Source organism: Vulpes vulpes, chromosome 14 (assembly GCF_048418805.1).
Source record: "Vulpes vulpes isolate BD-2025 chromosome 14, VulVul3, whole genome shotgun sequence".
In the NCBI taxonomy this organism is placed as follows: Eukaryota; Metazoa; Chordata; class Mammalia; order Carnivora; family Canidae; genus Vulpes; species Vulpes vulpes.
In genome coordinates this window covers 135,832,851-135,855,389 of record NC_132793.1, presented here as the reverse complement: position 1 = coordinate 135,855,389, position 22,539 = coordinate 135,832,851, and the positions used below count along the sequence as shown (strand labels likewise).

At 46.5% G+C, this 22,539-nt stretch overlaps 1 protein-coding gene and 1 long non-coding RNA gene across 4 annotated transcripts in view; one reads left to right on the top strand and one right to left on the bottom strand.

The window, feature by feature from the left end:
• The window catches only part of KCNIP4 (potassium voltage-gated channel interacting protein 4), a 1,121,260-nt gene extending 1,106,238 nt beyond the window's left edge, over positions 1 to 15,022 (bottom strand). Inside the window, exon 1 of one of the 3 annotated variants that reach the window (XM_072737988.1) lies at positions 14,756 to 15,022. In XM_072737988.1, coding sequence (XP_072594089.1) covers positions 14,756 to 14,816 — 61 coding nt within the window. In that variant the 5' untranslated portion in view covers positions 14,817 to 15,022. The remainder of the gene's footprint in view (positions 1 to 14,755) is intronic. The other 2 variants (XM_072737992.1, XM_072737989.1) reach the window with 2 other exon arrangements.
• A 5,319-nt stretch (positions 15,023 to 20,341) lies between these two features.
• On the top strand, positions 20,342 to 22,232 carry LOC112923194 (uncharacterized). Its single transcript, XR_003235632.2, has 3 exons — positions 20,342 to 20,444; positions 21,354 to 21,506; positions 22,084 to 22,232. It is a non-coding gene; the product is annotated as an uncharacterized lncRNA (long non-coding RNA).
• Positions 22,233 to 22,539: the final 307 nt, after the last annotated feature.

The window sequence follows — 22,539 nt, the reverse complement described above, 5'->3', positions numbered from 1 at the left end:
CAATGCTTGATCTCTAATACGTGGTACATAAATGCGCTAATTGGAGTGAAGTTGAGTGAAATGTGCCCTGAGATCCAGAAAGAAAGCATTTCTTTGAATTTCCTACATACTTGCTTATTACATTCCATGATGGCACAATTATGAGGCTTACCTAATAGTTATAACAACATTTGACTATTTTATTTGTAAATTTAAACACATTTCATTATCCAGTGGTCAACAAATATTTGAGTGTCCCTGTCTGGGTCCTTAAACTGTGCACAGTCTCCTTACTCTGGGTTGGCAGATGCCAAACAATTAATTAAAACTGCATTCATTAAGGAGTAGTTTTAAGAGGATTCATGACTTATTCTGGCAGGATGTAGGATGGCTGGAGCTCACTGCTTACAGTAATGTTATATAGTCTCAGTTGGTTAGTCTCAGCAAGATCGCCTGTGCCCCGTGTCCACAGAGTGGGTTGGAGATGTGACTGTGGGATCAAGCAGTGGAGGAAGGGGAGGGAAGGCAGCTATGCAAGTAGCACGCTCTGAATCAAAATTGTGTCTTTGGAGGCAATAATACATATATCCTTCAACAAAAGCTCCCCTGTGCACTGAACCTTCAAAGCTCCATCTTCACCAGACCCTTACCTGGAGCTGGCTCGCCCACAAGAGTCCCTCTCACCAGCCCTACTACTCAGCTCAGGGAGGCCCTGTGAGTTACTTTCATCAGCATTCAAACTCCTCAAGCATCAATGGTTCTTCTCCAACCCACAAGGTGGGTTATCAAGGCTTCCTCTTCCCATATACGATCACTTGGACTGGGCACTGGCTTTGGATATTTACCTTAGGTATGATCTGGAAATCCACAGGGAGATTTTTCAGGTCATCTGCCCTTCACCCTATTTACCACCCTACTGGATAGTAGGCACACTCTCTGCTGAGCTGAGCCCAGCCTTCCCAGAACCACATCAGGTTGGCCCAGAGTACCTTGCCCAGGCAAGAGAGAGAAAAGAGTACAGAGGACAGGCTGTGCATTAATTAATAACGCCATGGTTAATTCCTCCACTACCCTAGTCACTAGCTGGAAGACTTTGGACAAGTTACCTAACCTCTTTGAGCCTGAATTTACTCATCAACAAAAAGGATATGTAAAACTATCTAGTATCCATCTTACCAGGATATCCCTCACATACCCCCAAATAAATGAAATGTTTGACCCTACCCACATGCACAGACATACAATTTTCAGATAGTAACTTTCTAGCACCATAAACAAAGGCCTTTACTCGGTTGCCAAAGTTGGAGTGTAGAGCCTGCTTATGAGCTGCTTCTCCCACGTAACTTCATGCCCACATTCACCATCCATAATGCCACAAGAATTTTCCACATTCATTTTCTTCTCCACTACCCCTACAAAACTGGCCAATCCTACTGAAAAGTCTGGACAAATGCAATTTGCAAAATGCAAATGCAGTTTCCTCCATGGACCTTTCCACCTGAACACCGCCGCCCCCCTTCCTTAATCTTTCCTGTATAGCAGGACGAGACAAATGTTCCCAAGGTGTCACTTTCATTATGCCATCATCTTCCTGAGAAATCTTGAATGCTTGCCTACTGAATCAAGTCCACGTTTCTGAGACTCTCCCCAACCTCGTTTCTCAGCGTTGACACTTCTCGGACCACCACCTACTCCAAACTGCGGCACCAAGGAATCCCTTCCTGCCACCCACTGAATGTTCCCTCACAACCTCTCTAGACCCCAGTAGTCAAGTCAATGCCCAGGTCATGGCCCAGCCCCTTTATAGGGGCCTCCCCTTCTCCTCCTGCATCAGAGAACGAGATCATGCCTTCCAGAACACCTCCTTCAGAACTCATGCCCTCCAGAACCACCCATGTGCTCCCAATCTCACCACTCTGCTGACTTCCCATCCTCAGGATTAAAAGAACTGCTTCTTAAAAAAAATAAAATAAAATAACTGCTTCTTAAGCCAAAATTATTATGTAAAGGATCCCAGCCCCCAGGCTCTAACTATTTGTCAGGCACTGCACTGAGCCCTTTAGAGACATTAGTTCAGTTACTTCTCAGTGCAAATCTGCCAAAATGAGTCCACTCCGTTGACTGACCATGCAACACACATTTCAGTGAATTTTAATAGGAAAAATACTAAAAAATAATACACAAATTATAGGTACCTATGTAAATATTACAGTATATATAAATGATTTCCTAGTACAGTAGTATAGTACATAAATTTTTTTTCTTTGAAGGATTATATTAAAGCTATGAATGAAAGTAAAATAAGGTAAGGGAATAGGGAGGCACACGTGAGTTGTTATATCAGATGGAGTCATCAGAGAAGTACTATTTTAATGCAGATCTGAACAAGTGAGGGGGCAAGCCAGCGGAGTGTATGAGGCAAGAATATTCCAGGTACATATAAAGAAACTACGTTACAGAGAGGCCATGTGGCTTCCTAGGATCACAAGGGAACAGACACAGTATCTAAACCCTAGCTCTGACTCCCGAGTCTCATTCGGAGACCCCATTAATGCTCTGCAGGAGTTCACTCCATTAACTTGCCGGGGCTTTTTAAAATTCTTGTAGTCCCCATTAGTTGGCACACATGGGTCATCTAATGGGCCAGGCACTGACCTCCGTGACATCTTCCTCTCCAATTTCTTCTCCAGATGTGACATGCTTCCTTGGTTTTATGTCTATGTCTCACCTTTATTCTTCATGGTACCGATCCTGAAGACTCTGCCCCTTATTCAGTGTCATGTCTTCAATTACCTTCGTTCTCTGCAACTGACTCCCACACTTGAGTTCCCAGCTTAGTTTGCTGGCAGCTTCTTGGGAGTTAGGGCCAAGCCTCATTCATCTCTCTATTCCTCATACCCATCATGACGTTAGATGCTCAATAAATGTGTGCTTCTCTGAAATCAATTAAACTTGAACTCCACAATCCCAACGGCCTTTGGGACAGTTGACCTGGATTCTTTCCCAGTCGAAATCAATATTTCCAAAAATGAACATGTTATCCTGCTTCCAAAACCTGTTTTCCTCCTGCGTTCCTTGCTTCTCATCACAACATCACAAGGGCCCCGTCACCAGTCTCCCCATCTTTCTCCTTCCCCATCCTCCCACCCTTCCCATTCCAACTTCCATGACTCTTGTGCAAACGTTGTCTCTTGCCTAGACTAACGCAACCACTTCCTAATGACATCCTTGTTGGCGATGCATCCTACACAGCTACGCAAAATTAATGTTCCTCATTCTGTCGCTCCTCACAAATTCAACGGGCTCCCTGCTGCCTGTAGAATGCCATCTCACTCTCCTGTTCCAGGCCTGTGTAGCCCAGCAACTACTCCATCTGCAGTTTGAAGGAGGCCCTCCTTAAAGGCGGCCTTAAATTTCCATAGTCCCAAAATTGATCTCACTCCCTTTCAACTAAACCCCCCTTGTATTTCACGTCTTAATACATGCTGCCCATCGGTTATCCAACCCAGAAATCTGAAGGTCTCCCAGGCCCCTCCTTCTCCCCCACCCCCAATTATTACCTGGCACCACTCACTCCCTGCTGGTCTTGTCCTCGGTTTACTTCACACACACCCTTTATGCTCCACCATCTCACTGATGCCTCCACCACCTCCCCGATCCCATATTACTATGTCCCCCAATATGCCTCACCTGCAATTCCACCTCAGCTGGTGCCCTTGCCCGCTGCTCCACCCACTTGTGGCCATCCGTCCATCAATGCACTTATCTTCCCCACATGGAAATAAGATCACACTGTGTTCTTGATTGGAATTTATCAGTAGGACCCACTGACTTCATGCCCTGATGCTGCCTCATTCTCCAGCTCCCATTTCACTGTTCCTTTCTACCCCCCGCCGCCCCCTCAAGCTTGACTGCAAACACATAACTCTTCACTGTTCCCTGACTGTACCACATGTTCCCTTGGGACCAGCCATCGAACCACAGCTCTCCCCACCTAAAACACCCATCATCGCCTCCGCTGCCTTTCCCTGGAAAGCCTGCTCTCATCTCCCAGTCCCATCCGGTGTGGGGACCTTCTTTGACCCGGCCCAGCCAGCATGAGTGACTCACGTCTGTGTTTCCAATGCACTCCATGCTGGATGCTGTCATAGGACTTTCCACGTGCTAATTACCATCTTGCATGTCCACCTCTTTAACGAGATTCACGGCTCCCCATGGGATATTTTCATCTCTGTCTTCCAGTGCTTTGAACAATACTTGACAAACAATAGATGTTAATATATGTTTCTAGTACGTAGAGCAAGGCTTGACAAATAACAGATGTCTATGTTTTATAGAAGAATAAATCGGCTCACATGTGAAGAATCCCCTACTGATATGGGGAGTAGTCATATTGTCTAGACTATAGGTTTTATGCTGTTTGTTTTATATCTTATAGTGACTCTGTGAAACTAATATCACTTAATAACGAATCATGTGATTATGCAAGATCCATGCTGTGCTCCCTCAGCTTATTATTTCATACCAGACAAGGACCTGCCACTATCCTCCATCAAGGACACAAAGCCGGGGTCCTGTGAAGGTATTTAGCAAGTGCCTTGAAAATGAGGTAGGCTAACTTGCTGTACCCAATCAATACACAATTCAGATGAAGTAGAATTCTGGGGTGGAGAAGGAAGACAGGATTTAAAAGCCTGATTCCTGTACCTTAAACCACTAATATGCCTCTTTCGATTTAGAAATATTTACCAGCAGCGTCCCTCCTGCAGTAGGTAATTGATAAACATGTTTTAAGTGGATGGCTGTTGAATAACATCCTCAAAACTATTTATAAAACCATCAAAACAAACTGCATTAGGATCAAAGTGATAACTGTCACTGCTTGAGATCCGAAATTCCATTCCAATGATACTTATGAAAATCTCAGGTTCAGGGACCCAAAGATAAATGTTAACTGTTTTAAACTGCCGTGTGTCTAACAAATTACGTCCACAGTTCAGTCTTCCCGCTTTAGTGTTCGTGGATTTTGCGCTGTCAGTACATAGCCTGCAAGCCGAACAATTTGGAAAGTTATTTTAATGGTGAATTTTCATCTGGGATCTACATTCCCCACTTTGATTAGGAAGGTTTCTGGGGTTCAGCTGCAAATCTGGTTCTTAAATCACATCAGAAGTGCAAGTAGGTATGACTTTCCAGCTTTGCAGTTTCAATGTTTTGCCTTTTTAAAACCATCTTACAGGGCCTCCATCGGAAATGGAGTTTATTCTAGAGACACATAGCAGGAGAACTCCCTCTCCCCACGTCCCTGCGTGCTGCTGCTGTCTTCTAAGGCTTCCAGCTTGCTTCTCCCATGTTTCTCAATGCCTGGTTCTGAATGCTCACTGGTTTATACGTGGCCCCCACCACTTTCAAATTAATGTAATGCACCTGTGTTTGAGACCCTGCACCAACCCTCTGATCACAGCATCCACAGGAAACGATGATGAAACCAAACCTCAAAGGGAGAGGGAAGGGGACAGATAGCAATAATACGGTGCATCTCAGTAGGAAGAGACTTGGCTCTCAATTAAAGACAGTTTGGGGACATAGATAGTATGGAAAGAGTGATTGAAGAATTCTTGGGAAAAGAGTGTGAGAAGGGTTCAGCAGAATCAGATTTTCACAAATGCTCACAGTAACTCAGGCATATTGTTCTTATGGTCAATGGTTTGCACAAAATTAAATTTAAAAATTAGAGTCATAGTCTACTTGATTTTAAGAACTCTGCAGTAATCGAAAGTGGCCCTGTCTTTACCAGAACATTATTTAAACTGGCAGTAAGAGAGCTGGGAGTTTTCACTTCCTTTACGAGTGCCTTTAAACAGAAGTTATTACTCATTTTGTTCTCTCCAAGCTTCAAAATCATATTTGTTTTATGAGAAAAAGTGTACTTCTTCAGAGACTCCCAGCACAACAGCTCTTAAAAATCCTTAAAAAGGCTTAGGTACCATCACATCTTTAAGTGGCCAACAGATAAACCCCTATTACAGATTGGAAGATAGAAGGCAGAAAGAAACTGGACAAAAGAACAAATACAGAATTGGGAGCACAGTTGTTTTAATAGCTTTATTCTGTAAGACCCCAGAGAAAGAAAGGTCAAGTTCAATTATCACTATTTGCTTTCACCCCATCTACTTAGAAGGGATGGTACCTATGCCAACTGGACATAATCTCATTTTTCAACAGCCATCTCACTTCATCCTTGCCTCTGTTAGGCAACAAATATTTTAAAATATACATTTAGTCCTTCCTTTTCTCCCCTACTCAGCTCTACACACCTGGTACACACTAGGCAAATCTTTCTTGGATAAACAGTAACCTTTCTGAAGGCCAACTCCACATCTCATTGATCCCAGCACCAAGAAGTTTCTTTGTAAATATTTGCCGAACTAAACTCATGTTATCATTACAAAATCCATTCCTCTAATCGAGGAGCAGATATGATCACCATCGTTTTATAAAAGGAGAAGAGCAGTGACCTTGTACTCACTGGCTATTTTATATGCTCTTGCCTTGGGGAACTAAATTAAAATTTCTCTCAAACTCCTCTCCAAATCAAACTTGTTCTCAGGACTGGATTTGCCAGGTGATTTCTGAAATACCTGTTATTTTTTTTTAAGGTTTTATTTATTTATTCATGAGAGACACAGAGAGAGGCAGAGACACAGGCAGAGGGAGAAGCAGGCTGCTCACAGAGAGCAGATGTGGGACTCGATCCCAGGACCCCTGGCATCACACCCTGAGCCAAAGGCAGATGCTCAACCACTGAGCCCCCCAGGCATCCCTGAAATACCCGTTAGTTCTCTATGACCGTTTTGTTTTGGTTCAAATTCCCTGCAGAAACAATAAGATCTGAGAATCCATTTCCACAGGATTGGATGGGCTGGAGTACAAGAGTTTACTTCCACCTTTACATATGACCAGGACAGAAGATATTTTAACGCCTACAACGTTTCTCTGGAGCAGCTACTACATACAAAGCAGAGACACACGGTTTGAGCAAGACCATTTTTTGGTAAGTAGCCTCTCATGCTATTCTAATGGAGATTCACTAAAGTACAAAAAGTCACAACCCAAAATAAAGCCCCTGACAGCATATCCATTCTGGGTTGTAGATCAGTTTAATAGTCACATGCGCTCTTTTCACCCAGTTTTATTGTGAAACTCGTGAAGACATTTGGAAGTCTCATTCCCTTATTAAAAGCCCAACATCAGGAGATCCCTGGGTGGCTCAGTGGTTTAGCGCCGCCTTCAGCCCAGGGTGTGATCCTGGAGTCCCGGGATCAAGTCCCACATCGGACTCCCTGTGTGGAGCCTGCTTCTCCCTCTTTCTCTCTCTCTCTCTCTCTCTCTCTCTCTCTCTCTCTCTCTGCCTCTCATGAGTAAATAAAATAAAATCTTAAAAAAAAACCCATCATCATCATACTGGAGACCATTCCTGGGGACACCTCAGCATCTGCAACACGGTGCACAGACGTTTTACAGGAAGACCTGAGAGGGGGTGCACAGCCATATAGACTGTGCTAGATGCTTTATCCGTCAAAGCTGATTCCAATTCCCATTTGGGCTGCAGATAATGCCATTTCTCAAGTAAACTGCTTTACTCAAGAGAGCCTTCAAAATATTAAGGAGTGTTGACATCTAGAGATGAAAGTCTATTTTTCCTCCAAAACGTTTTTAAAGACCTATTAAAAAAATGCCAGTTCTAATTCCCTAAATACTTTTTATTCACTATTCATGAGCTGATTCTACCCAAGTATAGGAAGGGACCTTTCCCTGAGCCATCCCCAACTTCAGCTAGCCCAAGAGTTACCGGCTACTGTTGTAAAATGGGTCGACTACTTGTTTTTACCTAAATAAGTAACTGAGGTGGAATGTGTAGGGGAGTGAAGCTTCTAAAAGGTCAATAATATATCCAAAGGGTATGTAAATATATCCAAAAGGGCATTTCCAATGGGAGAGCCATGCAACCACCCTGGCTGTGTTTGCTCAGAAGGAAGAATCAGCCCATAACACAGGCATGAAGGCCAAGTGCTCAAAATGGCAAATTCTACATTTGTACCTCTGTCCAAATTATTCCTCAGATTGTCAGAGTGTGGGGAGAACTTTTGCGTCTCAACACCATGAGCCTCTCCTTTTCCAGAGTCCCTAATGTCACGTGCATATGTACACATCTAGAGCTGCCCACGGAGCACTCATTGGGCAATGAGAGAGATACAGCCACGGAGGTGAGAAGAAGAGCTGAACTCCATCTCTTCTCAGCTAGCTCTGTCACAAGATCCACCTCCCAATTACCTCGCAATGCAGCCTGATGCTCTCTGTGGATTGTGATATGAAAGAATATATACACACTGAATGATATTTCAGGGTTTTTTTTTCCATTCCTTTCCACAGTCATTGCTATACTTATAGAAAAGATTTGCCATCTGATAAGGATAATGATGAAGACACTAATAGTGATGGTAGATGTGGCGGGATGGCTATTCAGGCTCTGGGCTGGGAAGCATTAGGAGGGGCCACTCTCCGTAACACGAACTCAGACTACAGACAATCAGAGTCATGATTCAGAGGGATTATTTTTTTTAATTTTTTATTTATTTATGATAGTCACAGAGAGAGAGAGAGAGGCAGAGGCACAGGCGGAGGGAGAAGCAGGCTCCATGCACCGGGAGCCTGATGTGGGATTCGATCCCGGGTCTCCAGGATCGCGCCCTGGGCCAAAGGCAGGCGCCAAACCGCTGCGCCACCCAGGGATCCCTCAGAGGGATTATTTAACTCATCTTTGCACTCTTATTTGTAGGGGGAACCAAAAGAGGTCATAATCACTCATTGGGGGCCCCTCAGACTCCTGAACCCTGGAGATGGAAACCATAAGTTTGGAAAGCATTAAGGATGAAGGAGAGTCATAGCAACAACATCTAAAGACAATCCTGACTGTTGCTCTGAATACACTGAAAACACTGGGTACTTACTAAGCCCTTCTTCAGAAACAATATAAACTCTCATAGCACAGCATTATGGATGCAAGAGCACGCGCAGGGCGGAGACATACTATTCCGATGTTGCATTCCCATCCATACAGACCTGGCCCACAGAATGAAAAAGAGAACCAAAAAGGAATGTCACTTCCAGTAGACGGCTTAACAACCAATCGAAAGTGAATTATAATGCGGAGTCTCTAATGGATCTACCACTGGGCAACACAGGTTAAATTCAATTAACTATGCCTTAAGCAGGTTTTTTGTGAATCATTGTACCAGTACTTACTAGGGGTATGAAAATGGGTAATTCATGTATGATACCATCAAGGAGTCACCATTTAACAGTTGCAAACGAGACAAATATGCATAGCTTATTCCGTCTCGCCATTCAGATATAGGTCAAAATAAAAGAAAAATGACCTGAGAAAATTCAAAGCAGAATTCTTTGGGGAAGAGACAGGGAGACATCAGTAAGGCTGCACAAGAAAGATTCTGCATTTGCAATGAGTCTTGAAGGATGCATTCAATGTTAAACATTTAGCAATATTCAGTGGGCAATATTGGGGCAGAAAGTTCATTCTAAGCAGCAGGCATAACGTGAGAGAGGTTTGAGATCGGTACAACCAGAGAAAAGTCCAATTTAGAACATCATGGTGAAGACCTAGAAGTCATAGAAGATCACGTTGGGATGGAAGACGGTCAACATACTGTGGGAGCCCTGATGATCAAGCTAAGAAAACAGAATTTCCAGTTCTATGAGTAGTGGGAAGGCATTAAAAGATTTTGAACAGGCGAACAATCTGACTCCAATCAGTTTTTAGTGAATTTGATTGGTCTGGAGTGGAGAGGCAACCATCATCAACCATCATGGTCCAGGAAATGACAACATACCCTTGGGGGTACAATGAGGACTGAAGTGGGAGCTGGACATAAAGCCAGAATAGAATCAATAAGACTTGGTCACTGACTCCCCCTGGAAGAGGAGGCAATGATGAAAGGGGAGAAGGTACCATGGATGAGAAAACACTTAAAAAAAAAAAACTGTATGTTTCAGAAAATGATGCTACCATTAGCAAAATTTGGGAGTTTTTCTTTCCAAAATTTGGAAAATCTTCTTTAAAGAGAGGACAGGTCTTTTCAAACATACTGACTTTGAAGTGCTGGTAAAATTTGCCTGAGAGGTCTGCTCAGCAGAGCGTGGAAATGAACCGGAAAGGGATCGGGACAGAGCTCTAGAGAAGGGACTTCTGGTTCAGAGATGCACCGAGACCACGGTTTGATTCAAGAGAGAATGTAGATGGAGAAGACAAGACGGAAGTGTGAGAAGGTGCACAAAATGCACAAAGAAAGAAATAAGGCTCAGAAAAAAGAGATCTGAATGCAGCCACAGAATCCAAGGGAGGCTCCATTCAACAAATGATCTGTTGTGGAGCAAATGTCCCATGTCAGGGCTCGTGATAGATGCTGGGGATGCAGGGTAGGAAGAACACAGCAGCTCTGCTCCCACAAAGTTCAGAGTTCTCTGAGGAGTGTTGACAAACAGCATGAACCACCCCAGTGAGTTTGGGACGATGTCAATTAAGACCACGAGGGCCTTGAACCAAATGAACAGCTCTAAAAAATAAAGAGGTGATTCAACGCCCAAGGATGAAAACATTTATAGTGGCAGGTGTACTTACAGAAGCTTAAACCACTTTTAAGGGAGGCAAGGGCCCATTGAACAAAATATACACTCACCCTCCCGTCCTTATTCCCTCCCTGCCCCCACCCCCCATTCTCTCACACACTTTAATCTGCTTGAAATAAGAAGGGAGGCTATTAAGTAAACAAGCACACTCTGCTATGAAATATTGAAAAGCAATATTATCCACATGTTCTAGAAAACCCATGAGGACAAGGAAAACAAAAGGACACACACACACACACACACACAAAAGAATAAGAAAGACCATATACTTTATCTTCAAAAGATTCAACCACTATTTATTTGGTCTACGATTCAGCAGAAATCTTGCACATATATTTTATATTACGTGGCTCATTAATTTCCAAACCACCCATAGCCTTATTTTATGAAACTTTGCATAAGCATTGCCCAGAAAAGAAAGTGCGGCAAAGGAAGGGGGGGGAGGGATTGTTGAATTTTTAACACTTCATCCTATCGTTTGCTTAGTACCTTCTTACATTTAATGGCACAAAAATAAATAAATAAATAATAAAATGAATGATGCCCGTGTGATAGAAAGCTTTTCCCGAGCTACTCAGAACACAGGGACTTTTCACTGTTACCCGTGTGGAATCACTAATTTCAGTCTGCTTTACCCTTGATAACACAAAATTTAAACCAGAGCCATCACCCCTCCATCAACCACAATACAAGAATCACGTAGGTTGTTCAGTCCAATAGGGCTGGTTCCCAAACTCAGGACCTCCCCTGGTGAAATGTGAAACCGGCCCCCATACACGAAGGATGGGGAGACGAAGGACCGACCCTCCAGGCTGGTAGGTGGCAGAGGCAATAAGCAAGGGACTTGCATCGGAGGCTTGTCGTGGGGACTGCAAGACAAGTAGATCCCCACCCACACCTGCCAGCAACTTTAAAGTTTATATAGAGGCCTCACGAGGGCTCAGTCGTGTACGCCATCCAGATGGCCTCAACAACACCTGTCTCTCTCAGCCTGTGTCCTTGAAACCAGTCCCTGCTATGGGGAGCAGAACACACATTCCAAGGGCAAGGGAGGGGGTGAGGAGCCTCCAGTCACCCAGTCCAGCTGGTGGATCCCACAGTAGTCACGTCCTCTGGACGACCTCCCCTAACACCGATTAAAACACACATGCCTTCCCCTCCCCACTTTCAGCTGCGGACTACATCACATAACATATGCCATCCCTAAGTTAGATGGTACAAATTGAGGACACCGATGAATAATCTTACAGGGTTGTTTTGGTTTTGTGTGTGTGTGTTTTAACTCCAACTTTATTCCGGATTCTCTTTCAGATAAACATACTGCTGAATTATCATCTCCCTCTGTCTCTCCACTGGTAGCAGGATTATGTTTGATTTCATAGCCAGGGAGCAAAATAAAAGGAATAGACAATTTCATGAAAAAAAAAATATTCTGGGCAGGCTTTCGATTCAATGTGGAAGCTGATGACAGGGAGGCTAAAAGTGAGCACTACAACTTGTAGGAAACCTTTTCTATCTGCACCTATTTCCAGTGCCTCTATTTCTGGGCTCCGTGGCACTAACAGTGTTTCAACTACAGCCACGCAGAGGTGGGGTTGATCAGCTAACGTACTAAATACATCACCTCCTGAAAGAGAGCAGGGAATAAACTTTTTTAGCTATATTATAAGGTTTTGGTGACCCAATTCAACCTTGCTTCCATCTTTCCTACTTTTTTTCCTCCTGTTTTTCCCCCTTTGTCTCTCAGCAAACTGTTTTCCATAGTATTCTGGCTCTAGAGTCCGGTCATAGAATACGCACGTGCACTTGTGCACATGCACACTCACACATACTTTTCTGTGATTCCTGATTTTCCCTCTCTTCTTCAGACATTCCTCTCGGTCCAACCCTCCAGTTAAATTGTGTTTAAATGCTGATTAAATCATTCTAGAATCCTCCATCCAAGAGGCATACATATGTAAGGGAAAACCATTGTGGACATGTTGGGAGTTCTGCAAATGTTCCACGTATTTGAAAAAGAAGAAGAAGAAGGACGAGAAGAAGAAGAAGAAGGAGGAGGAAGAGGAGGAGGAGGAGGAGGAGGAGGAGGAGGAGAGAAATCAGGAGCTATTGCTTTATAAACAAGAACTGAAGGTAGAGTTCAAATCTTTAAAAGTGACAATCTTTTCTTATCCCAGGCTTAACGAGGACCGTCCTATACCTGAGCACAAATAACCCAAGTATTTAAGCACATATTTTGTGGAAATGATATAGAGTACACGTTCAGGGGACCAGTCTCCAATAATATCAACCTTAAAACAGCAACAAGAAGAACAAAAAGATGCTCCAAGCTCTCTTCTCTTTACTCTTCTGACAATTCACTCTAAAAACATGCAAACACAATTCAAGCCAGAAAACTCTTCCCTTCTGGCCTCACCTTAACCAAGATATAAACCAACATCTTTCTATTCTCCAAAGGAACAATGAACACATGCTGATTTTAAAGATGGCATTATTATTATTTTTTTTACTGTATCATATTCCCCAGATGTGATTTCATCTTTGTTTCCATTTTATCTAACAAATAGAGATTATGGCCACCTGTGGCACTGCAAATAGGCTGGACAGGCTGATTTGATGCCCATCTGGCCAATTAAGGACCTGGCCCAGCCAAAAAGCTGTTATCACCGAGGAGCCGAACAAGGCAAGCCACCCAGTTCCCCAGACTTTCTCTCACTGATGTACCCTCAAGTTCCCACCGCTGCCTTGCGCACCAGGGCAGTTCCTAAAAGAACAGGTAGCCCTCTACCCTATTCCTAGTCACAGGAACAGCAAAGACAGAGACCCTATAAGCTTAACGATTTACTTAGCACTCTACACTTAAAACGCCCCTCTGGGAAAAATCCAGTTTCTTACCGATTATCAGTATCCCTCATAAAATAGATCCTAGACAGACTTGGTTCGTGATGAACTATTGCCATAAGTGAAACCACAACGCAACATCAGTACAGGTCAAAACTGGGACTTTAAAGGTAATGGTCATATTCTCTCTCTCTTTTTTTTTTTTTTCCCTCTCCCACCCCGTAAAAGGCCAAGACTTTTTCAAAATTTCACGGTCAAAGGCTAGCATCCTCCCACTCACAACGACCTTAACTCCCAGAGGGAAGGCAAGAAAGGACACACGTCCATTTCCCCACGTCCAGGTCAGAGGGGGGTAACTCCAGTTGTCCGAAGTGACTGCATTTCCCTGGATAGAAGCAGGGAGAACGTGGGCATCCCTCTTCCCCCTGCAACTCAAGTCCCAATGTTTCATCCTTTAAGCCCAAACTATGCTACAGCCCTACGTGCGACCCCTCATCTTACATAACCTGGGGAATGTCCAGCTTTGTATTAGCCTCGCGTCTCCTGCAACCGCCTTCATTCTGATGATTCCTCCCCTAAAAACCCTGCCCACGGAAGCCACCTAAAAACAAACCGATGCAACCCAAGGTGCTTCAGGGGAGGCGGGATGCCTGGGTTTGCCCAGGGATCCCACTCAACTCCTCGGAAGACGCCCTTCCCTCGCTCTCGCAGGATACAGGATGCTCTGGGAGCCCAAGGGCTTGCACGAGAGCGCCAGGTCCCTTTGCGAGGCTCTGCCCTGCGTGCGAACCAGCTCCGAGGGTCCCCCGAGACCATTCCCCCGAGCACCCCGGACCCGAGCTGGCCGGGAGAGCGGCGCACGGTGCTGCCCAGGGCGCTCCGCCCGCGCGGTGCCGGGGAGGGAAAGGGAGTTCTCAGGAGGGAACGTTCGGGAGCAAGTGGAGGGAGGCGGCCGACCTGGCCCTTGATCCCCGGGGTCCGGGGACGGCGGCGAGGGGTCCGCATCACCTGGCAGCTGCGCTCGCAGCCTCGGGCGCTTTCAGAGAAGGCAAAAGTAGGCACAGGGTCGCAGGGCCCCACCCGCGGCTCCACGCGCGCTCGCAGCAGCGCGCCCCCCGCCCCGCACGGCCCCCGCCCCGGCCCCCGCACCCCCGCACCCCCGCCCCGCAGGCAGCAGCAGCGCGGCCAGGGTCCCCGGAGGGAGGGAGGCCGGGCACGGGCGTCCTACCGCCTGTGGAGCTCGCCTCCTCCAGCTGAGCCGAGATGCTCTCCACCCGCCGCACGTTCATCTTCGCGGACGCGGGCTGCGGGAGCGGGACCAGCTCGGCGGCCCGGAGGCGTCTGTCCACGCGGCTGCCAGCGGAGCGCGCTCGCCCTCGGCCGGGGGCGTCGGTCCGCGGCGCTGGGAGCGCGAGGCGGCGGCGGCGGCGGGCAGGGCGCGCGGGCGGGGGTGCGGGTGCGGGTGCAGGTGCGGCGGGGGCCGGCGGGGGGCGCGCGGGGCGGGGGTGCGGGTGCGGGTGCGGCGGGGCCGGCGGGGGGCTCCGGGGGGCGCGCGGGCTGCAGGTGCGGCGGAGAGCGCCGGGGGGCACCGGGGGGCTACAGGTGCGGATGCGGAGGAGGCCGGCGGGGGGCGCGCGCGGCGGGCTGGGCTGCAAGTGAGGCGGGGACCCGTGGGGGGCGTCGGGGTCGCGCGGGGCAGGGGTGCAGGTGCGGCGGGGCCGGCGGGGGGTGCAGGTGCGGATGCGGTGGGGGGCTCCAGGGGGCGCGCGGGCTGCAGGTGCGGCAGAGAGCGCCGGGGGGCACCGGCGGGCTACAGATGCGGATGCCGTAGAGGCCGGCGGGGGGCGCGCGCGGCGGGCTGGGCTGCAAGTGAGGCGGGGACCCATGGGGGGCGTCGGGGGGCGCGCGGGGCGGGCTGCAGGTGCAGGTGCGGCGGAGGCCGGCGGGGGGCTCCAGGAGGTGCGCGGGCTGCAGGTGCGGCAGAGGGCGCAGGTGCATGCGGGGCGGGCTGCAGGTGCGGATGCGGTGGAGGCCGGCGGGGGGGCTCCAGGAGGCGGGAGGGCTGCAGGTGCGGCAGAGGGCGCAGGGGAACGCGGGGCGGGCTGGCAGCGGGCGCGGGGCACTGCACTCCCCCTCCTCTCGCGCAAGCCGGCGCCGGCCTGTCACCTGCTCCAAGGCACCTGGAAGACCCCCCGGGGGAGGGGGGCGGGGGGTACGACGGGTTGGCAGCGGCGCCCCGGGGCCCCTCCTTGCTGGCGCCGGTGAGCAAGGGCAGGTGTCCTCCCCGGTGACCCCCCCCCCCCGACAGCTGGACTGCAGGTGGGGCGCGGGGTTAGGCCGAGGCCCAAGGGCCCCCGCGGGGAAGCGCAAGGAGAGGCCCTTCTCCGTCCCGGGCGCCGCGCCAGGAGCTCCTAGAACCCGGGACAGGACACTTCTCCGCTTGAAGCGAGAACCCGTCATGCGACGTGGCGAGGTGTCGGGAGGCGCTGGCTGCACGCTCAGGTGTGCGGGCTCGCGGCCTGGACGAAGGATGCAACCTGGGCTGGGGCGCTGGGGCGCCGGGGGGCCTCTGGGACAAGCTTCCCCAGGAAGGCATCCCTCACCACCCGCACGCACGGGCAGTGCATTCGTCAAGTAGGTCACCTGCCCTCTTAAGCAAACCAAGGCTGGGAATGTTTGGGAAGATAAAGACCAACAAAGCACTCGTGACCATGGTTACTACTTGAAAAAAGCAAAATTAAAATGCTCACTACTGTGCTGCCAAGGGTCAAGTGCACGGAGCTTCTTTGGAGAAGAAAGGTCAAGTTGACCAGTTCTCTCTGCAAAACGAATTCAAATTCCCGCTGGGTTGAAGCCGTTTCAAAATGTTTGCAAAACCATCCACTTTCCCTGTATACACTCTCTCTGCCCTTCACAGACACACAGTGTCCCCGGATGAGATCCTGCCCCTTACTCCAAGGTCTCAACTGACATGTTCTTGCCCTACCCCCAATCCCAGGAGTGACACACTTGGCTGTCCTGTGAGGCCTCTTCTTTTGGTTCCTGCTTCAGGGGATTGATGCTAACACCACCAACACTTGGGGGCAAATCCCAGTTCTGCTAATTTTGTGATTTGGTGCAAATTATCTACATCAGTGGTAACAATGGGATAACGATGGTACCTATTTGACTAGTTTGTTGTGAAGATTTGAGGTAATTGATAGGTGTAAAGGGCTTAGGGCTGTGCCTGGCTCGCAATCCCTAATCCTAAAGTAACTCTTTCCAGAGAGCACTCTCACAGCTTTTACTGTTACATGATCACTAACACCTACCCAGCTCGACATTCCATCATTTTCCATCACATAACATCTAATGCAACCTTTGGTTATTGATTGGAGTCCAGAAGCCTGGGCGAGAATCCCAGTTCCTACTGTTACTAGCTGTGTGTCCAAGAGCTAATAACCTCCCTTTCTTATATCTAAAACATAAAATAATAATAATAATAATGTCTACTTCAGTTAACTGTTGGAACTTCTTAAATGGAGCAGCATATGTAAAGTCTTTAGGATGGTTCCTGGCACAGAAGAAAAACTCAGTAAGAGCTACCGTCATTATTATCAACATCATGATAGTTAGCAGTCATCGTTATATTTAGTTAGGATGACTCAAGGAAGAGAAGGCATCCCTGCATTTTCTTCAACAGGTCTACCCAACCTTCCTTCACAGTGTGGGAAGGAATATACAACTCTTCTTCCATCTACAAAATACACAGAACATTTTGTTGGGCCAACTCTCTTCTCAAATCTTATCCAACGAGCATCTGTCTGCTTTGATCCTATGAAGTGTCTATCCCTGGACTAGTTGTAAAGAAGGCAACAAAGTCCGCTGAAGTGGATGTGGTGCTCAATAAGTTTCTAATATATTGTTTCTAAAATATTCCTGTGGGAACCTGGCTACCATGACACTCATTTCCAGAACCTCTTCACACAAATCCTCAGTCACTGCGGGATATCACAGGGAGAGCCATCTTTTTGTTGCCACTTTTACTGTCATCTCTAATATTTGGGACTGAAGGGCCAGGATGGCTGCCTTGCTTGTGTAGCTCCTTACTGGCACTCTGGATGTCTCCCATGGTGATAGGGGAGAGATGCAGATGCCACAGCACGTTGTGTCATCCTGTTGCTCCTAGAGGTGATGGCAATCCTCGCCTCTGCCCCACTCCGGGCCCCCAAGAGGTCTGCGCAAAGATTCCTACCTTTCCTATAACTTTAGACTACTCTTCATGTAACAGGGATGCATATTGTCCCCCCCCGCCAGAGGAACCATATTCTAAAAACTTCAGAGAACAGTAAACTCATTATGGGCCAGCCTTTAATCTCAGATCTTATAAACATCATTTCATTTCATCTTTACAAAACACTACAAAGTAAGCACTGTTATTATCCTTATTTAACTAGTGAGGAAATTATGATTCATAGAGGTGAACTGGTTTGCCAATTTAACACCAACAGCAATCATTATCTCTGGGATTTGAACCCACCAGCCCCACTCAAGAGCCCTCAGATTTAATTATTACCCAATAACACCGCCATGAACTAGGATTCGGAGGCTCTGGGCTCTGACATTTCCCAGCTCTGTGTCCTTCAGAAAATTACTGATCATTCCTAAGCTCCGGTTCCTCATCTGTTAAAAGGGGAATTTCTGCCTCACAAGGTCATTGTCAGGATCAAGTCAGATAATGAAAGTGAAAGCTATATATAAACCATGAAATGTTGTGGAAGCATCTAGGATTACTTTCATTATAGTTCTGATCTTTCATCGCCTATGTTATTGCCTGGTCTTTTCTAAAAACCCCCCTTTTAAAGCACGATTGCTTCTTGTGTACCAGGACTCAGACAATAACAATAATAGCAAAACTTTTCACATCTGATATTTATTGAAGTGCTTCCTAGGCGGGTTCTGTGTGAAAAACTCTACCTCATTATATCACTCAATACTCAGAAGAATTGCTGTATGGAGCTATTTTTTGCCATGATTTAAAATATATATATATATATTTATTTATTTATTTATTTACTTGCTTATTCATGAGAGACACACAGAGAGAGGCAGAGACACGGGCAGAGGGAGAAGAAGCAGGCTCCCCGTGGGGTCCCCAGGATCCCAGGATCATGCCCTGAGCCAAAGGCAGATGCTCAACTGCTGAGCCACCCAGGTGCCCCCTGCCCTGATTTTAAAATAAGACTCAGAGAAGTTAAGTAGCCCACGATCCGCCAGCTGTGAAGAGGTGCTGCTGAGATGTGAAACCGCATCCATGCAATGATAAGACTGGAGCTTTTAGTTTCTACCCAGTGGTTCTCCAACTTTATCATATGGAAAAATCACTTAAAAAATTGGTTTGAAAGCATCTGTGCTCCAGCCTCCACAATGGATTCACTGAGTTTGAGAGAGAGGTCTTGAAATCTAATTTTTTAAAATTAATAGACTATATTTTACGGCAGTTTTAGGTTTACAGAGTTCCCCACACCCCTTTGCCACTCTCTCTCCCCATCCCCTGCCCAGCTTCCCCTATTTTAATATCTTACATTAAGATACTACATTTGTTACAATTTATGGACCAATGTCACATTGTCAAGTAAAGTCCGTAATTTATTTTTTTTAAGGTTTTATTTATTCATGACAGACGCAGAGAGAGAGCCAGAGACACAGACAGAGGGAGAAGCAGGCTCCATGCAGGGAGCTTGATGTGGGACTCGATCCTGGGACTCCAGGATCACACCCTGAGCCGAGGGTAAAGTCCATAATTTAGGTAGTACTGATGGCCTTATAAGAAGAGAGATCACTCAGAAGAAAGGCCGTGTGAGGACAAAGCAACCATTTACAAGTCAGTAAGAGGGAGCCCTCACCAGAAGTCAAATCCTGCTGGAAACTTGATCTTGAGCCTGCCTGCCAGTCTCCAGAACTGTGAGAATATAAATTTCCATTTTCAAGCCGTGCAAGTCCGTGTTATTTTGTTATGGCAGCCCACGCCGACTAACACACATCTGAAGACCATACTCTGAGAAATCACCGCTCTGCACCAGAAGCGTGTGGTCGGCCATCCAGCAACACCTGTGTCATCTGGGAGCTCATCAGAAATTTAGAAATTCAGCCCTGCCCCAGACCTCCTTAATCAAGTTTCCTCATTTTGAAACGTCCTCCAGTGGTTCCAGGTACGCAGATTAAAATGCGAGAGGCTCCCTCAATAAGACACTGTTGTAGTTTACTTGGGCTCCTTGGAGGCCGTCAGAGCTCATTGGGCATGAGAGAGGAGGCTAGTGTTAAGATCACAACCAATTCAATTCACTGCATCCCCAACCGGCACCAGTGAGACAACCCTGCTGAACTTTTTGCAGGCCCCTACTCAAGAGGATAGAATTGTTTATTGCCTGGTTAGGTTTCAAGCAGCAACTGTCCTCAACCTTGACCATCTGACTACACCTGCAAGTGTATTTGCAGTTCTTGATCTCTCAGTACTGTAATAATCGAGGAAAATCAGCTGCTCTGAGATCCTCACATTCAAAGGTATATTAGCAGGCCACGATAAGACAAAAACGAGGTGAACATTTTAGGGCAGGAAGGCGAATTCCGACCTTCCTGTAGAACTTCTATGTTCACCGGCGGATTTGGTCTTCACCACCCTGAGAAGTAGGCAACACAGACTTCATTATCCCCACTCCGCAGATGAAGAAACGAAAGTCAATGGGAAAGTCAGGGACTGAGTTGAATTTTCACAAGGAGCATGGGATGCAGCAGGACACAGACTTTCATCATCTGACGCCTTTCAGCTCTCAGTGCCATAAGCCTTGCCAAGTTTATATAAGCTGGATTACTGCCAAACCAACTGCAGTTCTCTAAGCACCAACATTCAGATGTGCCTTGCCGCTTCGTCATGCAGGGTAAGTCCATATTATAAATGTAAAGTTATTATATCGTTTAGCCACATTTCCCCAGACTTGTGGACTTCAGGAAATCCACCGGCTCCATTCTCTATGTGGCGGGAGACATGATTAGGGGATTTGCTTCACAGCAGAGATTTAGTTTAGCCAGACAGCTTGCAACAACTTACAGCGTCATCCATGAAGCCGATGCTGAAAAGGCTTTACCTACATTCCGTATCTCCAGGTTCCGTATTGGAACTATATGTTCTAATTGGGTGAGAGGCTTGCTAAATTCCAAGCCACCTGATGCCTTTTATCCTTGTATTTTAATTGCTCACCACCGTACTGCATTTAGATGGAAAATAGGTCCTTGGGGAGGAAAAAATCTGCCAGTGTATCTACTGGCGCGGGTTGAATGCAACGGTCCACAAATAACTTTATTGTAACTAAATAAATGTGCTTCTAGAGTGTTCTTTTTAATCAAAAGTTGCGGAGGGCTGAAAACTAAATTTCATTCTAAGTCGCTTTTCTTCAAATATTTGATTCAAATAGATGAAGCTCTTTTTAAGGAACAGGATAAATTTGCATTTCTTTGTGTATGTGTGTATATACAAAATACTACATTATACGGCTGATAAGGAAGTTATTTAACTTAGTATATTTAGGATTTTCCAATAAACATTCTGGGGAAATATGGTCAATTTGTTTTGTTTTAAAAATGTGTTCACAAAATTAAAATTCTTTATATAAATTAGAAATGTTATAGGGAAAACAAGAAGCTTTTTTTCAGATTAGGGTAAAAAAAAAATGCCACAGCTCTCAGTCTGGGTAATTCAAAACTAGGTTGACAATCTGTCAGAACTGAACAGTGAAACTGTCACATGCACACTTGTCAAAATAAATGAAGTATTTGATGTTCAAGTTCAGGTGTTAGTTAACCTGTCAACAAATGGACAAAAGAGAGGAAAGAAGACAGACCTTCAAAGTCTCAGCCATTGGGTTTTCCGAAGCCCAGACTCCTTCAGATGGGTGATGATAGCAAATGGTATCAAAGAATGAAAACTCAACTATGCTGGAATGGTGAGTGCTCATAGAACATGCACTTGCAGATTTGGGGAGAGTCTGGGGAAAAGCAACGAAAGGTGCATCCTTAGTCATGGAAGGAGACTCAGCCGTTGACGAGAATTTGGGGCATGGGTGGGGGACATGGGCATAAAGACATAAGATCATGTGGTGGCAAGACTATTGGATAACAAGGTGGTCTGACATGACAAGTCATTTTTATTTCCCATATTGACTTTTGGCGTGGATGTAAATTTTATCCACAGTGACTGGAACACCTATCAAAATATTCTCTTCCATTCATTCATATGTAACCAAGGTCTGGTGAAACAAAACTCATAAATTACTTGAAAGATCTGTTTTTCCATCTTGGAAAGGGAATCCTTGGGTAAGTCAGTACAGTACGATGCATAGCAACAGGATTACACTGGGAAAATGCTGGTAGTAGATTAACTTCGATATTATCAAATCCAGTGTTCCTGGTAGATAAAACTTTGGCACAATAAAATAGCATAGAGTGGTCAGACTGTCGGAGATGCACGAGTGAATGGGTGTGTTTCATTATTTCTGAACCTTGGTTTCTTCATGAATAAAGGACCTGTGCTCATCAACCAAATCTCAACAACGTCTATTCGTCCCTTGGCTTGCATCAAGCCCGGCACTGTGTGATATGCAGAAGAGATCATGACGGAAAGAGAATTTCTGCCCTCAATGAGCTGACAGTCTAGAGGTGGATCCATACAGGTTAGCAAGTGACTGTGGGAGAAGGATGAATGCTTACCTAGCCCTGACTGCGAGCTTTGTATGTTAGTGTTAACGTATCCAATTCACACAGCCCCATAAGAGCACCGATGCTAGTTTTGCCATATAAAATCCTGCCCTAAACCTAGCAGCTCACCCTAACAATCACTTGGTTAGCCACAGCTCTGTGGTCTGCCCACTTAGACAGTGCTCAGGTGGGTCGACTCACGCATCTGTGGTCAGCGAGCAGTGACATCGTTAACTCACGTGTCATGCAGTTGGAGTAGTGGGGACAGCTCAACATCCCCAT